This window comes from Gorilla gorilla, chromosome 4 (assembly GCF_029281585.2).
Source record: "Gorilla gorilla gorilla isolate KB3781 chromosome 4, NHGRI_mGorGor1-v2.1_pri, whole genome shotgun sequence".
Taxonomy (NCBI): Eukaryota; Metazoa; Chordata; class Mammalia; order Primates; family Hominidae; genus Gorilla; species Gorilla gorilla.
Window position 1 is genome coordinate 158,238,305 of NC_073228.2, and position 18,684 is coordinate 158,256,988.

An 18,684-nucleotide genomic window follows, 5' to 3' on the forward strand; every position below is an offset into this window, starting at 1 on the left:
TCATCAAGTGGGTAAGTGGCTGAGCCAGGATTCAAACCCAGGCCTCCCAAGGAGGGTCTGTGTAGGCTGGGCCCCTCAGTGGGTATGAGTCAGTATTGGCTGTACATGTTCACGTTCCCAAGTTGCTATCAGACCAGTGGGCAAACTCAGGAGCTCTCTGTGATGTCAAATACTCCTCCCTGGGAGAGGGAGGCAAAGAGAACCATCAGATCCCACACTGCGGCAAGACCCAGCTGCACAGCCTAGCAAGCCAGACTCAGAGAAGGCAGGGCAGGGAGGCTGACGGAACTGCTCAGGGAGACCCAGCAAGAGGCTCATAGATCCAGGAGGAAAATAAATATGTGACAGTAAATCTACGGAACCTGTGTGCCACCTTGACTACTTATGCTGTGGCTGATGTCACTTTGTGATCACCATGGTCTTTCCCACTGATCCCCCGATGCCACCCTAGAATTCTCAACACAGCACTCCATAGTGGATTAGAGCTCAGACTCTGAAGTCAGCTAAAACAGGGTTTAAATTTTGGCTCCACCACTTACTCTGTGACCTGAGTCACATTTCTTAGCTTCTCTGAGCCTCCATTTCAGCATCTGTAAAATGTTACTACCTACTTTATAGGTTTTCTGATGAGGCTTAAGTGTGGTTGTGCATGTGACCATCTTAGCATCGTGTGTGGCAATGGTAAGCACTCAGTGCTGTCAGCTGTTTTTACCGCTGTTATTATATTACTGTGTTTTCCCATGTCATTAGGTCTGTGATCCAGGCTTCAGCAGAGAATCCAGGCTGATGCTTTTGCTGAGTGCACTAAGGGATGCTGGCCTGGCGGGATGGTGAACTGGAAGCAGAAACGTCATCCTCTCTCTTCCTTCTTGCCATGCAGGTGTGGATGTGTGGGGGCCGCATGGAGGACATCCCCTGCTCCAGGGTGGGCCATATCTACAGGAAGTATGTGCCCTACAAGGTCCCGGCCGGAGTCAGCCTGGCCCGGGTAAGGTGGTGGCTTTCCTTGGGGGGTAGAAGGGGTTGGCCTAGGACCATCAGCTGCACTGAGGCACCCTGGGGCCCTAGACTGTGTTATGTGATCTCTGGGTTTGAGGATGTGCCTCCCATTCTCCAGGTGAAATCTGATTTAAAAGAACTCCCTTAAATCCCTACTTAACCATTCATTGCTATGTGACCTGGGGAGGGTTGCTTAAGTCCTCTGAACCTGTGTTTCCTCCTTTGTTTAAAGAGAGCTAATTCTTTCCAACTCCCAGCATTGCCAGGAGAATTAAGGAGGTGATACTGTTTCCCAAAGTGTGACAGAGGAGACGATCTTAGGCAGCAAACACAGGAATGTTTTCTTGTTCATGTGTTTAAGTTAATGTGGATTCTAAATTAATGTGTATTCGTGTAGCTAACCTGTAATTTCACAGATATTATTACTTAGCATACAGCTAAAGTAGGTGCAAAGTTAGACCAGAGGTGATGTAAAAAAACATGTTAGATAAATACTAATACAGGTGGTGTGGTGTGGTGTGGTGTGTTTGGGAAAGCTTGCGTACTAAATTTCTGGAGGGGAGGTGGGCTTCATAAATGTCAGTGTCTTTCTCTTCTCCTCACCCCCTGTCTACTCTTACTGCCAAAACCTCTGCATGTCAAACTGTTTCATTGCCTTAAAATGGTTTCTGTCAATCATTGCTTCAATTAAATTGGCCACTGGCTGCAAATGGAAATCTGTTAGCCAGAGTTTGTTTTTGGTTTTGATATTAAATGTATTCGGAAAAAAATAAATAAATCCAGGTGACCACAAAAGAAAAATGAAGAGGAGGGAGGGTCCCCAGAGGATAGAAAGAGCCTTGCGGGGAAGCTGGAAAGGACCCCCGCACAGCTTTCCCTCTGGGGAGCCTGTGAGCCCCGCCCCGGCCAGGAGACCCCGGTGCTGGCCGGGTTGGCATTAGTCCGCACTGCCTCCTGTCCAGGGCGCTGCTTCCTCCTCCACTTGACAACCTTGACATGTAGAATTGCAGCCCCCGGGACCTAGAAGAGCGTTGTCCTGTGACTTACAAGGAAAGCCGAGAGGCTCAAAGAGGCCGTGTGTCTCCCTGAGAGCCATCAGTGGGTCGGAGCTGAGCTCCGGGAAGTGTCGGGGGCAGCGTGGAGGGAAAGGAGAGCCGGCAGTGCCCTCCAGTGGTAGCAGAGCCTAACGACGCCCTCACCAGCATCCGCGCTGCCCACAGCCCCATCCGACACGGGCGGGGGGTAGGTTCTAGGTTCAGTCCCTTGAAGCAGGAATCGCGTTCTTCTGAAAGGCCATTTGGCGATCCCTGAGGAGGGTGCCAGGCAGGAAAAGCGCACGCTCTCTCGGTACGCCCAAGACTGCGACTCTTCCGGCTACAAGGGACCATGGGGACACTCCAACTCCAGACCAGGAGCAACCCTAAAGCATTCTTTTCCTCTGCAGAGCTGTTGTTGATAAGGCTCACCTAAAAATAAAAATAGCCGGGCGCAGTGGTGTGTGCCTGTAGTCCCAGCTACTCAGGAAGCTGAGGTGGGAAGATCACTTGGGCCAGGGAGGTCGAGGCTGCAGTGAGCTGTGTGTGCCACTGCACTCCAGCCTGGGTGACAAAACGAGACCATGTCTCAAAGAAAGTTTGTTGTTGTTGTTGTTGCTGCTGTTGTTTTTTTTTTTTTAAAGGCCCACCTGATAAAGAGACATTACCGCCTCCTGCTTGTTATAGAACCATTATTATAGATTAATTCAGTGGATAAGAGCTAACTGTAGTAACACTTATAAAAATTCCCTTCGAGCCAGGCATGCAAAGCATTTTACTTATCTCACTTAATTCTCACTTGTTTTTAACCCCATTTTAGGGATGGGGAACATGAAATGTGATGTTGGCGATGGAAACATTAAGCAACTAGTGCCAGAATTCAAACCCGTGTAGGTCTGACAGGTACCTGGCACATAGCAATTGTTCCATAAACAGTGACTGCTATTATTAGTGTTAGCATCAATATTAACAATAAAGACTGGAACATGTATTTAAAAGTCTTATCTAAATTCTGTGTTTAGGCATTTTAACGTATTTCTCTTTTACCTATCTGTACTGAAGCAGCGTCCTGTGTTTGGCTTTAAGCCACTTAACAATCTGAGTGGTGCCTCATGGCTTCTTCCCCAGGGACTCTGTGATCCATCAGGTCTGATTATGTGTAGGTTCGCAGAACCACAGAGATGCCTGAATCAGGTGCGGCCTTTTATTATGGTGACTAACAACCCTCAATTACTTGCAGACCACATGTAAAATATTTGTTCAGTGGGCCGGGCGTGGTGGCTCATGCCTGTAATCCCAGCAGTTTGGGAGGCCAAGGCGGGCGGATCACCTGAGGTCAGGAGTTCAAGACCGGCCTGGTCAACATGGCAAAACCCCATCTCTACTAAAAATACAAAAATTAGCCAGGCGTGGTGGTGTGCGCCTGTAATACCAGCTACTAGGGAGGCTGAGGCAGGAGAATGGCTTGAACCCGGGAGGCAGAAGTTGCAGTGAGCCGAGACCGAGCCACTGTACTCCAGCCTGAGCGACAGAGCAAGACTCCATCCTGGGGGGAAAAAAAAGTGCTCAATGTTTTAACAACCACATCCTAAGCCTTCTAGAGCATTGTCCCCTAGATGATCATTTTGATAGATTTGAGAGTTGTCCTAATAGCTCTGAGAGAGCCAGATAGAGAGAGAAACTGAGATTGTACGGACTCCAGAAGGACAAACAGCCAGACAGCCTTGAGGTAGAAGCAGTTCAGGAAGGATGAGCTGTCCACCAGCTTGCCTGCCTCAGGAACAAGTAGCCAGTCTTACATTGTTTACTAAACTTGCTGAAATCTTTCTTATCTTTGCCTCTGGAAAAAGGATCTTAGGGAAGGCAGTAACAGAAACTACTCAAACTTGGTGAAACAAAAATGGAGACTTACTCCAAGGATCCAGGCAAATCTCTGTAATCCAAGCACAAGAAGTACAGTTGGGCCTCAGACAGGACTGGGACTCGGAAGTAGGAAGGTGTTGAGAGTAGAGGTATGAGGAGCCCGAAGCCCACTGAAATCCCAAGGTCCTTTTTATGTCTCTAACAAGGGGAGATGTGAGAGAAATAAGTGTAAAGTCATTTCCTTTGGTGCAAACAGTGAACTGTAGCAAAAAAGTTCAAAATCTGGGAGAAAGAGCTTTTCAAGCTGTGTCTGGAAGATACAATTATGCAATATTAATTAAAATGGTAATTAGAATTAGAATTAAAATATGATGTTATTCAATCCTTTAAGAATGACACTGGTAAATTTCAGTATCATTCTTAACCAGTCTGGCCATGGTCAGAGTGTCCAGACTTGTTTTCAGTTGGAGTGAAACTACCCTCATTACCTCTGTGACTCGAGCAGGTTAGACAGTGAGCCAAAAGAGCCTGGTGGACATACTGGAAAAAGCAGAGGAAATATTGTATTTCAGAGTGTTCATGTAGACAGTCTCTGTTAGGCCTTCAACTTCCTCTAGCACAGTTTTAAATTAAACACAGCCTTTTCTGTGCAGGGGCCTGGTGGGGATAAACACTGTTCCTGAGCTGTTTTCTAACCCACTGTGGACTCTTCAGCACTCAGGAAGAACTAGGTAGCAACAAGGAAATTCAGCTGTTTCCTGGTCCCCAACTCAGAGCCAGCAAAATGGGGGAACTGGTGAATTTTGTCTCCAGTGCGGGGGCCTCCCTCATGTTGGCTTCCTTCTCCATTACTCCAGAGTGAGCAGCCTGTTTTTGTATGACCTGTGACCTAAGAATGGTTTTTACATTTTTAAATCATTACAGGGAATGGGAATCAAAAGAAGAATATTTTGTGATACATGAAAATCAAATTTCAGTATCCATAAGTTTTACTGGAACCCAGCCACACCATTTATATGGTGTCTATGGCTGCTTTATAGCTACATCAGAGGTGAGACCATATGGTCTGCAAAGCCTAAGTATTCACTATCCGGCTCTTTATAGAAGACATTTAAACATTTGGGACCCCTGCCTGACCTTCTGCTCCTAGAGCAGACCTTCACACTGAGGTGCAAATGACTGATAACAGCTTAAACTGCTAACTCCCCTTTAACCTTTCAGAGGAAATTTTAGATTGCAATAGGGAAAAAACTTACAAAGGAGGTAAAACCGAAGAGTTAAAATTGGGGTGGGGGGACAACAGCCAGGGGTTGAAGAAAGATGTTTTGGAGCAGAGAATTTCCCCTGAACCCTGAAGTTTTGCTCTCAGATATATCACATATCAGAAGTTCTCACTGGGTGGGGTCTACACTGCAGATGGAATCAGGAATTTTCATCACATACGTAAGAATTCCCTCTTCCTCTGTCCCCAAGTCTACTCACAAACACTTTCCTCACCTGCTGCCTCTGCTTGCCAATCGTGTGGCTGTCATTTTTTAAAACTGATTATCTTTGTGCTTCATGATGAAAGTAGCAGCAACCTTTGCACCTCAAAGGATTATTAGAAATTCCAGCTGCTGATGGAATTACACCTTTTGGTTTCAAATTATAATTTGCCTTTATCACATAACTTGGTCAAAACTCTCAGTTGAAAATGACAAAAAGCCAAATCAAATTGGCTTAGCGAAGAAAGAATATACAGGCTTCTGTAACTGGAAAGTCCAAGGTAGCTCTAGCTTCAGACATGGCTGGATTCTGGTGTTAAAAGGCGGAATGCATTCCTGGATCCAGCCCTCCACTCTGCTTCATTCTGGGTTGATTTCATCCTTGGACAGGCTCTCCTTGTCTCTCCTTGGAGGCCATATGGCCCAGCAGCTCTGGCTGGCATCCTGTCTTACCCAGCAATCCAAGCAGAAACAGAGCGATTCTTCCAATAGTTCCTGCAAAAATCCCAAGGCTGATGCCTGTTGGTTGTGATTGGTGGGGCTTAGGGAATGGGTCTGCTGTTTGACCAGCCCCTGCACCAGGGGCGCCTGTATTCACATTAGCCAGGCTGGGTCCATGCCTTTCCTCCTGCCACATGAGCTGACAGGGAGACGGGGTGGCTCCCCAGAGGAAAATCAGTGGGGGCTATCGCTAGAAGAAGATGGGATGGAAGATGGGCAGGCAAAACAACAGCAGCCTATGGGCCAACTATAAGCTGTGAAGCCCTTAAAACATGCATAATGATAAATAGAAACACAGAAGGCCTAAACTCACGGTGGGGCTGGGATTTTTGATGCAACATAAAATAAGAAGGGTTGACCTCGACCTGCCAGGACCCTTTTCACCCCACTGCCTGGCTTTGGCTTCTTGGAAAGACTGACCCCTCCACTGCTTCTTGCCCCATAGAACCTTAAGCGGGTGGCCGAAGTGTGGATGGATGAGTACGCAGAGTACATTTACCAGCGCCGGCCTGAATACCGCCACCTCTCCGCTGGGGATGTCGCAGTCCAGAAAAAGCTCCGCAGCTCCCTTAACTGCAAGAGTTTCAAGTGGTTTATGACGAAGATAGCCTGGGACCTGCCCAAATTCTACCCACCCGTGGAGCCCCCGGCTGCAGCTTGGGGGGAGGTGAGTCTGGAGGGCAGGGCTGGCTCCATAATTTAATGGGTGTGCAAAATGCAAATGCAGATCCCATGTTCAAAAGGTAGAAAGTCAGTGCAGGGAGGAAAGGCATGAATATAAAATTGTTTCCTTTCTTTCCTGGTCTCTCTCTAGCCTTGTCATGGTGTATTTTTACTTGTTAGTTAGTGTTCTCAGTGTAGAAAAATTAAAACTTTAAGTTATTAGCATGAATTTTACCTTTCATCTTTATATTATGCAGTGACAATTTAAAATGCAAATTAACAGCATGTAACTCATGTTCAGAATGGGTGAAATGACATGATCTGTATTTCCCACCTGCTGCATGCATAAGTATTTCTCACCAGAACAATCTAAACATGGCACACAACAAACTCAGCTTTTTACTTCACTTCTTGATAATGTGCATATTCTTCCAACACTCTCTACCTTCCATTTACTGATGAGTAAGAAAGGGCTGGAAGGCAAAGGAACTAAGGAGCCAGGCACAGTGGCTCAGGCCTGTAATCCTAGCACTTTGGGAGGCTGAAGCAGGAGGATGACTTGAGCTCAGGAGTTTGAAAACATTTTCCTATGGGAAACATAGGAAGACCCTGTCTCTACAAAAAAAAAAAAAAATTAGCCAGGCGTGATGGTACGTGCCTGTAGTTGCAGCAACTTGGGAGGCTGAGGCAGGAGAACTGCTTGAGCCCAGGAGGTCGAGGTTCCAGTGAGCTGTGCTCACGCCACTGCACTCCAGCCTGGTGACAGAGCAAGACCCTGCCTCGAAAAAGAAAAGGAACTAAGGGTTGCCCTATCTTTCCCTTTCCTTCATAAGTTCTTGGCTAACACGGGGCAGTAACGCAAGTAAGAAAGAACATGACAGGACTTGTTGGTCGTTCCTGCTTCTTAGGATGCTGTTGCCCTTCTTAGCACACCCAGAGCGAGTTCCGGTTTGAAGGGAAAGCAGGGCCTCTGGGACCCCCAGCGCCCCTATTTATTCAGTGTCTTCGCACATGCTGCATGCAGACAGGGCAGAGAGGAACAGCATGCTTCTCTGCTCATGCACACGCTCCACTGTCCCATCAGATTTCACTTACAAAACAGTTCAAAGATAAAATTATTCAGAATTTCAAGACAGTGGCAGCAGAGCTTTAAATCAAGCCAGGCCCTCCTGAGCATGGGGACCTGTGAACTGCGCATGGTGCGGCTCGTGAGGCCCATGCTGGCCGAGGCAGAGCAGTCTTTGCAAGCAGACGAGCATGCCACCATGGGATCCTGGGTCTCTGAGCTGAGAGGACCTACCCATTCATAGATGGATAGGTTGGAGCTTGGAAAAGGGGAGCATAAGAGTTGGGGCTCTTTCAGAAGACCAATTTAAAGTAAAAAAAAAATGGAGGGAATATATTGTGTTTGACTCACATATGAGCCTGGGGCAGCTATGGCTTAAGACAACCTGGATCCAGGGCCTCAAATGATGTCAGTCTCTTCTTCTCCTGCTGAACTCATGTTCCTTTTGTGTTGGCCTCATGCTGAAGGTATCAAAATGGCTTCTAGAAGCTTCAGGCTGACCAACCCCTACTGCTTGGCCAACCCAGCAGAACATATATGCGTCTTTCCCAGTATACCAGTAAAGGTGCAGGAATCAAGTCTTATTCTTGGATCCTGCACCCATCACCGGGGCCATCGGGGAAGACGAAAAGCAAGGGTAGGATGGACACTATGGCTGGCCACAGGGTGCGTGTGGAGCAGTAGCCCCATGGAAAGTCAGGGTGGTGTTACCAGAGGAAGGGGAGAGGCATGGTGGGCTGGCAGGAACACCAGGTGTGATTTGCTCAAATTCACGCAGCAGTCACAGAGCCCTTGCCTGGCTCAGCTGCCTGGCCAGCCTACCCCAACATCACCTCCAATTTGCAGGAGCACTGCTGTGTGGACTTCCCTCATGAGGCTCTTTGGCTCTTTACTAGTTTGTTGGCTTCCTCACTTGTGTTAGTTCAAGTCCTCCAAGAAGCAGATGCCACAGTGGGATTAGACACGCAAGAGATTTATGGTTAAAACACTTGAGAGGAAAAATGAAGACACCTGGGGAGACTAGGAGAGCCATGAGACCACAACAGTGGTCTTACATCTGTGAAGGGGTGAGGGAAGGAAGGAGAGCCGGGATAGGAAGAGTCCAGACTGCAGTAAAGCTGTAAGGAAGCTTTGGCCAGGTTGATGAAGAGTCCCCAAGCCAAATCACCAGCCAGAGGAGTTCAACATCTCGCAAGAGTGGGTCTGCCTCACCCATTGGCTGGGATCCATCCATGGGTGGACACAGTGGTGGATTCAGAATACAGGATCTGGGTGCAATGAGACTCTCTGCAACAGGAAATTGGGTGGTGCATTTTCATAGCCACCACAGCCCCCTATCCCTCAGATAAAGTAGGATTGATATCTGTAAGGTTGGAACTATATGATGTGACTCTATGCACCTAGCACAACGGCCTGCCCACAGTAAGTGCCCAATCGGTATTTGTTGGCTAAGCAAGTGAGCAGCCTAGGGCTTCAGACTCCTAGACCAGTGCTCTTCCCACCACACCCGTCTTCATGGTTGAAGGGGAAGAGGCAACTATTGTTCTTTGGATCTCAGCAGGGGGTGAGGGGGCCTCCTGCCACCTCTTGCCATTCACCTGTCCTAAGGGACAGAGACAGTCCATGAGATACAGCAAAGGTTTCATGTCCTTTTCTAGGCACTTTCAAGGTATGGTCCCTGGACCACCTGCACCTGGGTCACCTGGAATGGGGGTAAAATCTGGTTCCTGGACCTGTCGGTTCAATTTCTCCAGGAGTGGGGCCAGGGAGTCCTTTACCAACTCCTCACCTCCACTCCCCCACCACCAACCCGGGACTCTGCATACTCTAAACACAGCAGTGCTTTAAGGATTACATTCTGTGGACTGAGTCTTCCTTCATTGAGAGGCTCAAGGTGCTTCCAACAGCCCAGGGCAAGCTTTATCAAGACGATCTGAAGCTTAATCCAGCTAATGTCTCCCCCTTGGTTTCCCCTTTCACCTGGCAGGGACCCGGTGGGCACCTTAAGGCACCTCAGTGGTCCACTTCTTCCCTCTTTCCCTTTCAGATCCGAAATGTGGGCACAGGGCTGTGTGCAGACACAAAGCACGGGGCCTTGGGCTCCCCACTAAGGCTAGAGGGCTGCGTCCGGGGCCGTGGGGAGGCTGCCTGGAACAACATGCAGGTAAGGGCTGCCCCTCAGGGACTGGCAGCCAGGTTCTCTGAAACATCTGCAGCCTGGGGTGCTGACATGGCCAGCTGGGAGGGAGAGGCATGGGTCAGTGATAAATGACAAGAGTCAGCCCCGGGGATGAGTTTTAAGATCTTCCTGAACACCGCGGAAAGGGGATTCCTTCACATTGCAATAAAACCATCAGTCTGGACCATTCTGGTTACAAATGATGGACACTCAGCCCAAATGGCCTTCAACAAAAAGTGCGTTATTGTCTCATGTCCCTGAAAAGCCTTGATTATGTTGCTGGATCTCTCAAGAGAGTGCTTCCCTCTCTGCGGGCCTCATTCTCAACCTGGCTCTTCGTATATAGTAGCAGATGTGTCCATCAACAGCCCCATGGATAGGCATGCCCCTTCCAAGAGTTCTGGAAAAGCCCTGGGGCTCCCATGAATTGTGTCCCTGAGCTGATTATGCAGGAGGTGAGGAAGTCCTCATATTGATGAGGACAGAGCCGTCACTTTTGAGAGGTGATGGGTATGTTCATTACCTTGACTCTTGGAGCCTAGGGGCATGGTCAGCCTCACCTGCAGGATGGGTGGGATGCAGAGGGTAAGCCAGCCTGCAGGAAGAGCCAATGCTCAGACAATAGTGGGCTCATGCCTGCAATCCCAACAGTGTGGGAAGCCTAGGGGAGGCTTGCTTGAAGCCAGGTGTTCGAGGTTACAGTGATTGTGCCATGCACTGCAGCCTGGGTGGAGTGACATTGGGATAAACAATTATATTTTAGATACAACAAAAACACAATCCATAAAAGAAAAAATTGAAAAACTGGACTAATTCAAAATGAATAAAAAGCAATCCACAGATGGGAAGAAAATGTTTGTAAAGCATATATCTGATAAAGGACTTGTATCTAGAATATATAAATGAAAGGACTTGTATCCTCTCAAACTCTCAAAAGTCAATAATTTTTTTTAATTTTAAAGCGGGCAGATACTTTACCAAAAAAAGTATATGAATGGCAAATAAACATATTTAAAATGCTGAATTTCATTAGTTAATAGAGAAATAGAAATTGCAATTACAAGGAAATTCCAGCACACACCTATTAAAAAGACTGACCACACTGAAGATTGGCAAAGATGTGGATGAACTGGACCTGTATGCTGCTGGTGGGAGTGTAAATGGCAGAGCCACTTTGGGAAACTGTGGCAGTTTCTTAGAAAGTTGACCATTGAACCAGTCATCCCACTCCTAGGTATTTATCCAAGAGAAAGAAAACACGTGTCCATACAAAGACTTGTACACAAATGTTCATAGCAGCTTTATTTGTAATAGCCAAAAACTGGAAACCACCAAGATGTCCTGTAACAAGGAACTGGAGTGCAAATTCAGCAATAACAAGCAATGAATTATTGATAAATGCTGTTTGTTAGGACATAGATGATTCTCAACAAAATTATGTTGAGTGAAAGAAATGACACAAAAAGAGAATACATACTGTATGATTCCTTTATAGAAAATTCTAGAAATTGCAAACTAATCTCTAGAAACAGAAAGCAGATCAGTGGCTGCCCTAAGGACATGGGGGTTGGTGGGGACAGGAGGAGGAGATTACAGAGGAGCATGAGGACACTTTTGCGGGGTGATGGTATGTTCATTACCTTGATTATGATGATGGTTTCTCGGTGTAAACGTATGTCAAGATGTATCAAATTGTACACTTTAAATGTGTGCAGTTTATTGTATGCCGGTTATTATTCAGTAAAGCTACTGAAAAGAAACAAAGGTTATCAACCAAATGGATCTTGACTCAGACTAACTGTGAAAAGAAATTGATAAGAATCCTGAGAGGGCACGGTGGCTCACGCCTGTAATCCCACCAGTTTGGGAGGCCAAGGTTGGCAGATCACCTGAGGTTAGGAGTCCAAGACCAGCCTGACCAACGTGGTGAAACCCCTTCTCTACTAAAAATACAAAATTAGCCAGGCGTGGTGGCACACACCTGTAATCCCAGCTACTTGGGAAGCTGAAGCAGGAGAATTGGTTGAACCCAGGAGGTGGAGGTTGCAGTGAGCCAAGATTGCACCATTGCACTCCAGCATGGACAACAAGAGTGAAGCTCCGTCTCAAAAAACAAACAAACAAAAGAATCCCAAGAACACTTGAACTGTGGATATTTGATGACATTTTGGACCTTGTAGTAACTACTTTTAGATGTTATAATGGCACTTACTGAAGTGTTTATACCTGACATGATATGATAGCTGAGATTTGCTTCAAAATACTGTGAGGGTAAGGATAGGGGTGGAAGTAGAGCTGCAACAACATTGGCCTTGAGTTGATAACTTATTTTTTTTTAAGACAGAGTCTCACTCTGTCCCCCATGCTGGAGGGCAGTGGTGCAATCTCGGCTCACTGCAACGTCTGCCTCCTGGGCTCAAGTGATTCTCATGCCTCAGCCTCCCGAGTAGGCGGAATCACAGGCATACGCCACCACACCCAGCTAATTTTTGTATTTTTAGTAGAGACGGGGTTTCACCACGTTAGCCAGCCTGTTCTCAAGCTCCTGGCCTCAAAGTGATCCACCCACCTTGGCCTCCCAAACTGCTGGGTGAGCCACCGCACCCGGCCAAGTTAGTAACTTTTAAAGCTAGGTGGTTAGAACAGGAGGCATAGTTAATATGTTACTGTTTGGACCTCTGAGTTTAAATTTTTCCATAATTTAAAAAAATGGAGAAAAAAAGAAAGTCCTTGGCTTTGCTGTCCCTATTTATGATGCCCCTGTGCACAGGTATTCACCTTCACCTGGAGAGAGGACATCCGGCCTGGAGACCCCCAGCACACCAAGAAGTTCTGCTTTGATGCCATTTCCCACACCAGCCCTGTCACGCTCTACGACTGCCACAGCATGAAGGGCAACCAGCTGTGGAAATACCGCAAAGTAAGATGGGATGCGGGGGGGAGCAGGGCACCTGCTTAATTTTTTTTAAGGCAATATAGTGCTTCACCCCTTCTTTCAACAGAGCCCATCCACTTATTCATTTGTGCCACAAACCTACCATGCTGGATTTTGTAGTCATTCAAGAGTAGTCAGAAATCTAGACTTCACTGTGAAATCCTCAAGTCTTAAATGTTGGCAACTGATTCCATTTAAAAAGAAAAGTGCAGCCGGGCACAGTAGCTCATGCCTGTAATCCCAGCACTTTGGGAGGCTGAGGTGGGTGGATCACCTGAGGTTAGGAGTTCGAGACTAGCCTGGCCAACATGGTGAAACCCCGTCTCTATACAAAAATCAGCCAGGCATGGTGGCTCATGCCTGTACTCCCAGCTACTCGGGAGGCTGAGGCAGGAGAATCACTTGAACCTGAGAGGCAGAGGTTGCAGTGAGCCAAGATTGTGCCACTACACTCCAGCCTGGGTGACAGGGTGAGAACCTGTCTCAAAAAAATAAAAAAAATTAAAAAAATAAAGATAAAAGAAAAGCGCATACACACACACACACGATAAGGACCAGTGAGGTTTGACAGGACGTGGGCAGTGTCTAGGTCCCAGGCCTGGAAGCAGTATGCATCACTTCTGGCCACATCCCAGCGGGCAGAACCCAGTCCCACGGCAATACCAGCTGCAAGGGAGGCTGGGCAGCATCCGGCTTGTGAGCTCAGGAGGAAAACCAACAGGTGTATGAACAGCTAGTCAGTCACTTCCTCACTTTCTCATTGCTGGTATTGTTGCTGTGGTTTGACTGGCCACATGTCTCCAGTGCTGTCTGGCTTATTACCTCCATGTTTTGTAGGACAAGACCCTGTACCACCCTGTCAGTGGCAGCTGCATGGACTGCAGTGAAAGTGACCATAGGATCTTCATGAACACCTGCAACCCATCCTCTCTCACCCAGCAGTGGCTGTTTGAACACACCAACTCAACAGTCTTGGAAAAATTCAATAGGAACTGAGCCCTCATGTCCCCTTGGCAGGCCCCCCCAGGGTCTGGCACTCACTGCAGCCTTCCTCTTTCAAGGGAGGCAGGGCCCCTGTGGGCACTAGGTGTAAAAGGTGCTGGCCAAATGGTTCAGGGTGAAGAGGGCTCTTGATTCAGGGGCTGGGGTCTGCCTGGTCCTTGAGCCCCTGAGTTGTGGGGGTAGGGTGAAGAGCATATCCCACAAGAGGCCCCACAGGGAGCAGAGCCTGCTTTAATCCCTGCTGACATCACGGAAAAGCAACAGAGCCTTTTCAACTTTGTCACTATGTCCCCTTGAACATTATGTGGGAGAATACCAAGGTAGCCCAGGCCACCCAAAAGTGAGTCCTGCAAGGTTGCCCAGCCCTCAGATGGCTCTCCTACATGATGGTGCTTTAGAAACAAAGGTAAAATTTGCCTGTTTGGGGCAGCTTTTAGTATCGATGCCACTCATCTGCAGCAGAAGAGAAAGAAGTCCTCTTGGGCTTTTTAGTTTCTGCCATCCTGGGGGGAACATTGCAGTTACTGCCCAGCTTCTGTTCTCTGTCACAACCCCAGGTGATTTGGTCTGGTCAAAGGCCATACTTGGGGCCCTAAGAGTGTTCAGTACTGAATGCTGATCAGCTGCCAGGTGAGGAGTCAGAAGAGGGAGCCCCCCCAGACATTTCTTTGCAGCTATGGACATGCGGGATATCTCCCCCTGCTCTCTGGGTATTTGAAATGTCAATTTTAGCACTCTCCAGGCACAAGGACAGCCCAGCCACCAGCTTTACAGGGCAGTGTTTCAGATGGCCCTGAGCCCACGGAAAAGGCCAAGTAGACCTCCAAACTAGAAATGCTGGCTGATTTGCCCTGATCCATGCTTCCATTTCCCTGTCTCTCTTCCCCAGGCAATTACTGGCCTCAAAAGAGGAACAGAGGTGCTGCGAGGTGCTCACCTCACAGAGTCTGGAGGCCTCCAGGATCAACTGTGGGCAAAGTGCCTGCCTCTGACCTCATCATGGTTCTAGTTCTCATATAGAACTCCAGAATTTTTAAAGAACTCTATAACTGGATTGCAAACTAGGATGCTACATAGGATTCTGGTATTCCACATCCAATATGGATTTCTAGAATGCTGTGATTAAAGGAGCCAGCCAGGTGTAATACAGCCAAGGCAGCCCCCAGCCTAGAGACAATCTGTGAAATCCAAAGTTGGTGGTGTTGGGGAAGCAGGGGCACATGTGTCCCTCAGCTCAGCAGAGGCTGTGGTACAACATGGTCCTTGGTGAAGACCTGCACCCCTGGAACCTCCCACCATCATCACAACTGTAGTCTCATTTGCAGTGGAGAAAAGAACCCAATGTCCCACAGCCAGATATACACCCAGCTCCATGCCAGCCCTTCATGTTTACCTTTTGCTTTGTTAATTACATGTCAGACTCCTAGAGGGCCTCCAGACTAATAGGAAGCATTTCTGTAACCAACCTGCCACCCACTGATTCAGAATGGAAATCACATTCCACAATCTATGGCTTCCACCAGCTAGCCCAGGAAATACTTGAAATCAGCAGTCCAATTAGTGTTGAGTCTCTTGATTGTGTCATTTACCAATTAAATAACTGAGACCTAAGTCTGGGAACAGAGCCACGAATCTGCCTTTGAGATGCTGGCAGATCTCAAGGCCATCAATTATTGGGGGAGGGAGGGACAAACACTCCCAATCATCCACCAGTCAGACTGAATGTGTAGCTGGCGAGGAATTACTTCCACTTCTGGCCCAGCACAAGCCCTGCTTTGGCCACCTGTCTGCAAGAGAGGCGGCCCCTGTGCTTGCAACGCTTACGTGTTGATCCCAGTGTCCTTTTCCAAATGAGTGCTGTAGCTTTAGAAGTGGCCCTCTATAGAAAGAAGTCAAAAGATGAGGCCCCTTCTAGAATCTAGGATAACAAGAGTGTTGACAGTTTGAGGAGTCGAATTGAGATTCATCATCAAAGAGCAATGCAGCGTCGTTAAAATAAAAACTGTGCCTTTTAAAAAGAAAAATGCAAATATAGAGCAGATCCCTAAACTTGAACCATTTCCTAGTGCCTTGCTAGACAAACATAAAGGGGCAGGGTTGTGGGGAGGGGAACGTTTTTGGTGGCATGTGCAGTTCCTACTGGATGAGTGTGTGTTTCTTAATGTCTCATTTCAAGCAGGAGATGGTGGGCCTGGAGCAAGATCTGAGACTGAGATGTCCCCCAAGGGTGACAGGCCAGATTTATTTCAGTCAGTGCAAGTCACACTCCAAACTAAAGGCTGGGCAGTGCGTTTAGTCTGTGGCCTAGAAGACCTCATCGGCCCCCGAGAGGAGGCCTTGCATTACCTCACTGGGACCTGTTTGGGGGCCATCCCTGCGGTCCACCCTCTGAACCCCCAGCATGTTTGTCCCGTTTCTCACCATTGGGTTAAGGGGTGCCGAGCACTAGCTAGACTTCCACATGGTCCCACCCCAAGTGGGCGGCAGTGTTCCTGGCATGACCAGGATTCCTGTGAAAGCAGGAGCAGCAGCAAGCCGTCCCAGGCCTGCCTTTCTCATCCTTTGGTTCTCCTTTCCAGTCTGGGTTCACACCCTGAAAAGGGATGGGTGTGTCCTCTGAGCACTCCGGCATTTGTCATTGCTGAGCCCATATCAGTAGGTCCTGGGACTTGACAAAGTATGTGGGAGGGGAATGAAGGACAGAACTTGACTGGCTCCATTTCATGGACCAACTGATCAATTGCCAGTACTAAGCCACTCATTGTTATGGCTTCCTTTTTGAAAACCACCTGTCTCAAGGATTCAGGTTTCTGCTCACATCCCCAGCTGATGCTCAATAAAACTCAGCCAGGAGCAAGCATATAGAGATGCTGACAGCCAGGTAATGGGTGAGACTGTGGGGTCCCTTTTCCTCTAAAGCCTTTACTCTGAGGATAAGGTCACAAAGTAGGGTGTGACTTGCAAGTATCGTGACCATGTGGCCCACCAGCAGCCTTTCCAAAGGGGAACTCCAGAAACAGTTCATAATGCCAACAGCACTGTTGCTTTAAGAACAAGGCCTTTGGAGGTGGCTAAACTTACACGCACGTGTGTGAAAAGCCATCCCATCTTCTGCCTCCAGTTGGCGCTTTCAGCTGTTAAAACAGTCAGAAACTATTGATTCTTCCCTTTAGGAAAAAATGCTCAGGCAGAACGGGGTACATCCACAGGAGGAATCGGACGAGAGGATGTGACATTCGGTCCAGGAGAGAAAGAGCAGTTTCTGTTAAAGATGTAGCAAATGGATTTCCAAAGTCTACATGACATTCACTTTTCAAACTTCCCACCAGTTGAATTTCTTTTTTTCCTTAAGAAACAGGTGATGTCTTGGAAAACAGCTCCTTATGTCTCTCTGTGCATCTCCATTTTCCTAGTCTCTGGAGTCTCAAAAAGAGTGGCAAAGCACTTTACAGTAGTAACTGAGGAATCAGATTTTCTGCTTCAGCGATATCTAGTTTGTACAGTTGGGTGATCTTTTGTAATTCCTAGGAGGTAATGCATTTTTAATGTTTTCTGAAGCTTTGTAAGTGTGAGAGAGGGACAAGAAGTGCAGTTCTGTTCTGGAATTCCTTATTGCTTTCAACGGACACTCTTTGTGAAAAATCCAAGTAATATTTTAGTTCAAACTTGATCTTGAGCCAAGGCCCACTGCCACCTCTGGGATGGGAGTCGGACCTACATACCAAGTGACAAGTTCACCTTAACATCTGCTTCCAGAATGGCTTTGATTCAGCCATGCCAGGTAACAGAACAGGGTCAGACTCCTGCTCTGTTATTGGCTTGAAGACTAGGATCCCAAAGGGGTTGGAGGCAGGGAATATTTGAAAATTCAGACTGGAATTCCAGGCCAAAAGCTCAAGACCACCAGCCTCTCCTCCTGCCTGGAAAAATAAGCCTTTGTGAAAGACTGATTTACCATGTACGATTGTGATTGTGAACGTTGTTGAGTAAACCTCCAGACTTTCTCTAAAGTGGTCTCTGCCTTCTTCCTTCTCATGTGTCATTCTTCTTTTCATCATTCTTCACGTAGACCACCTACTTCGGACTCAGGCATTCTGCTGGGTACTAAAAACTCCCAACAGCCATCATTCTAGAGTGAAAGGCAGACCTAAAACAACTAAGATGATTTCAGATGCAAATAGGACTATGAAGTGTATAAAGCAATGATATATTAGAGACTGGGGTGGGGGTCAACGTTAGCTAGAATGGTGAGAGCTGAAAGACATGAAGGAGGGTGAACCAAGATGATTTCAGGGAACAGAGTTCCAGGCAGAGGGAACAGCTAGTGCAAAGGCCCTGAGGTAAGTAGAAGTTTCTGTGTTGGAGGAGCAGAAGGAGGTGAGCTTGAAGAGTTACATGGGGCAGCCCACAAAGGGTCACACCCAGGAGCGGAGGATCTCAGGAGGGCAGTGACAATATGAAATAAGCATAACTTTTTTTTTTGATGGGGTCTCCCTCTGTCACCCAGGCTGGAGTGCAGTGGCACTCATAGTTTACTGCAGCCTTCAACTTGTGGGCTCAAGTGATCCTCCCACTTCAGCCTCCCTAGTAGCTGGTACCACAGAGACACATCACCATGCCCATCTAATTTTTTTTATTTTTTGTAGAGATGGAGTCTTGCTATGTTACCCAGATTGTTCTTGACCTCCTGGCCTCAAACAATCCTCCTGCCTCAGCCTCCCAAAGTGCTGAAATTACAGGCATGAGCCACCACACCCAGCTATAACTCATTTCTGATGCTTACCAAAACATTTTGATGCTATCAGGTATTAGATATGGTAGGAAGAGCACTGTCTGGCCCAGCTCTGCAAAAAAACTTAGTGAGATCTTGTGCAAATGCTGCTTCCAACTAGGCCTGTTTTCCACAGTAAAATGACAAGTTTTTGGATGATGCTTCCAGCTCCACCTGTGGTCCTATG

The 18,684-nt window shown here is 47.5% G+C and overlaps 1 protein-coding gene across 2 annotated transcripts in view; it reads left to right on the forward strand.

Moving 5' to 3' along the window:
* GALNT10 (polypeptide N-acetylgalactosaminyltransferase 10) overlaps positions 1–17,736 on the forward strand; it is a 310,021-nt gene extending 292,285 nt beyond the window's left edge. For both annotated transcript variants that reach the window (XM_063706890.1, XM_055387587.2), the window contains 5 exons: positions 881–988; positions 6,327–6,548; positions 9,658–9,774; positions 12,560–12,709; positions 13,562–17,736. In XM_063706890.1, the coding sequence (XP_063562960.1) occupies positions 881–988; positions 6,327–6,548; positions 9,658–9,774; positions 12,560–12,709; positions 13,562–13,720 (756 nt within the window). In that variant the 3' untranslated portion in view covers positions 13,721–17,736. The remainder of the gene's footprint in view (positions 1–880; positions 989–6,326; positions 6,549–9,657; positions 9,775–12,559; positions 12,710–13,561) is intronic.
* Positions 17,737–18,684: the final 948 nt, after the last annotated feature.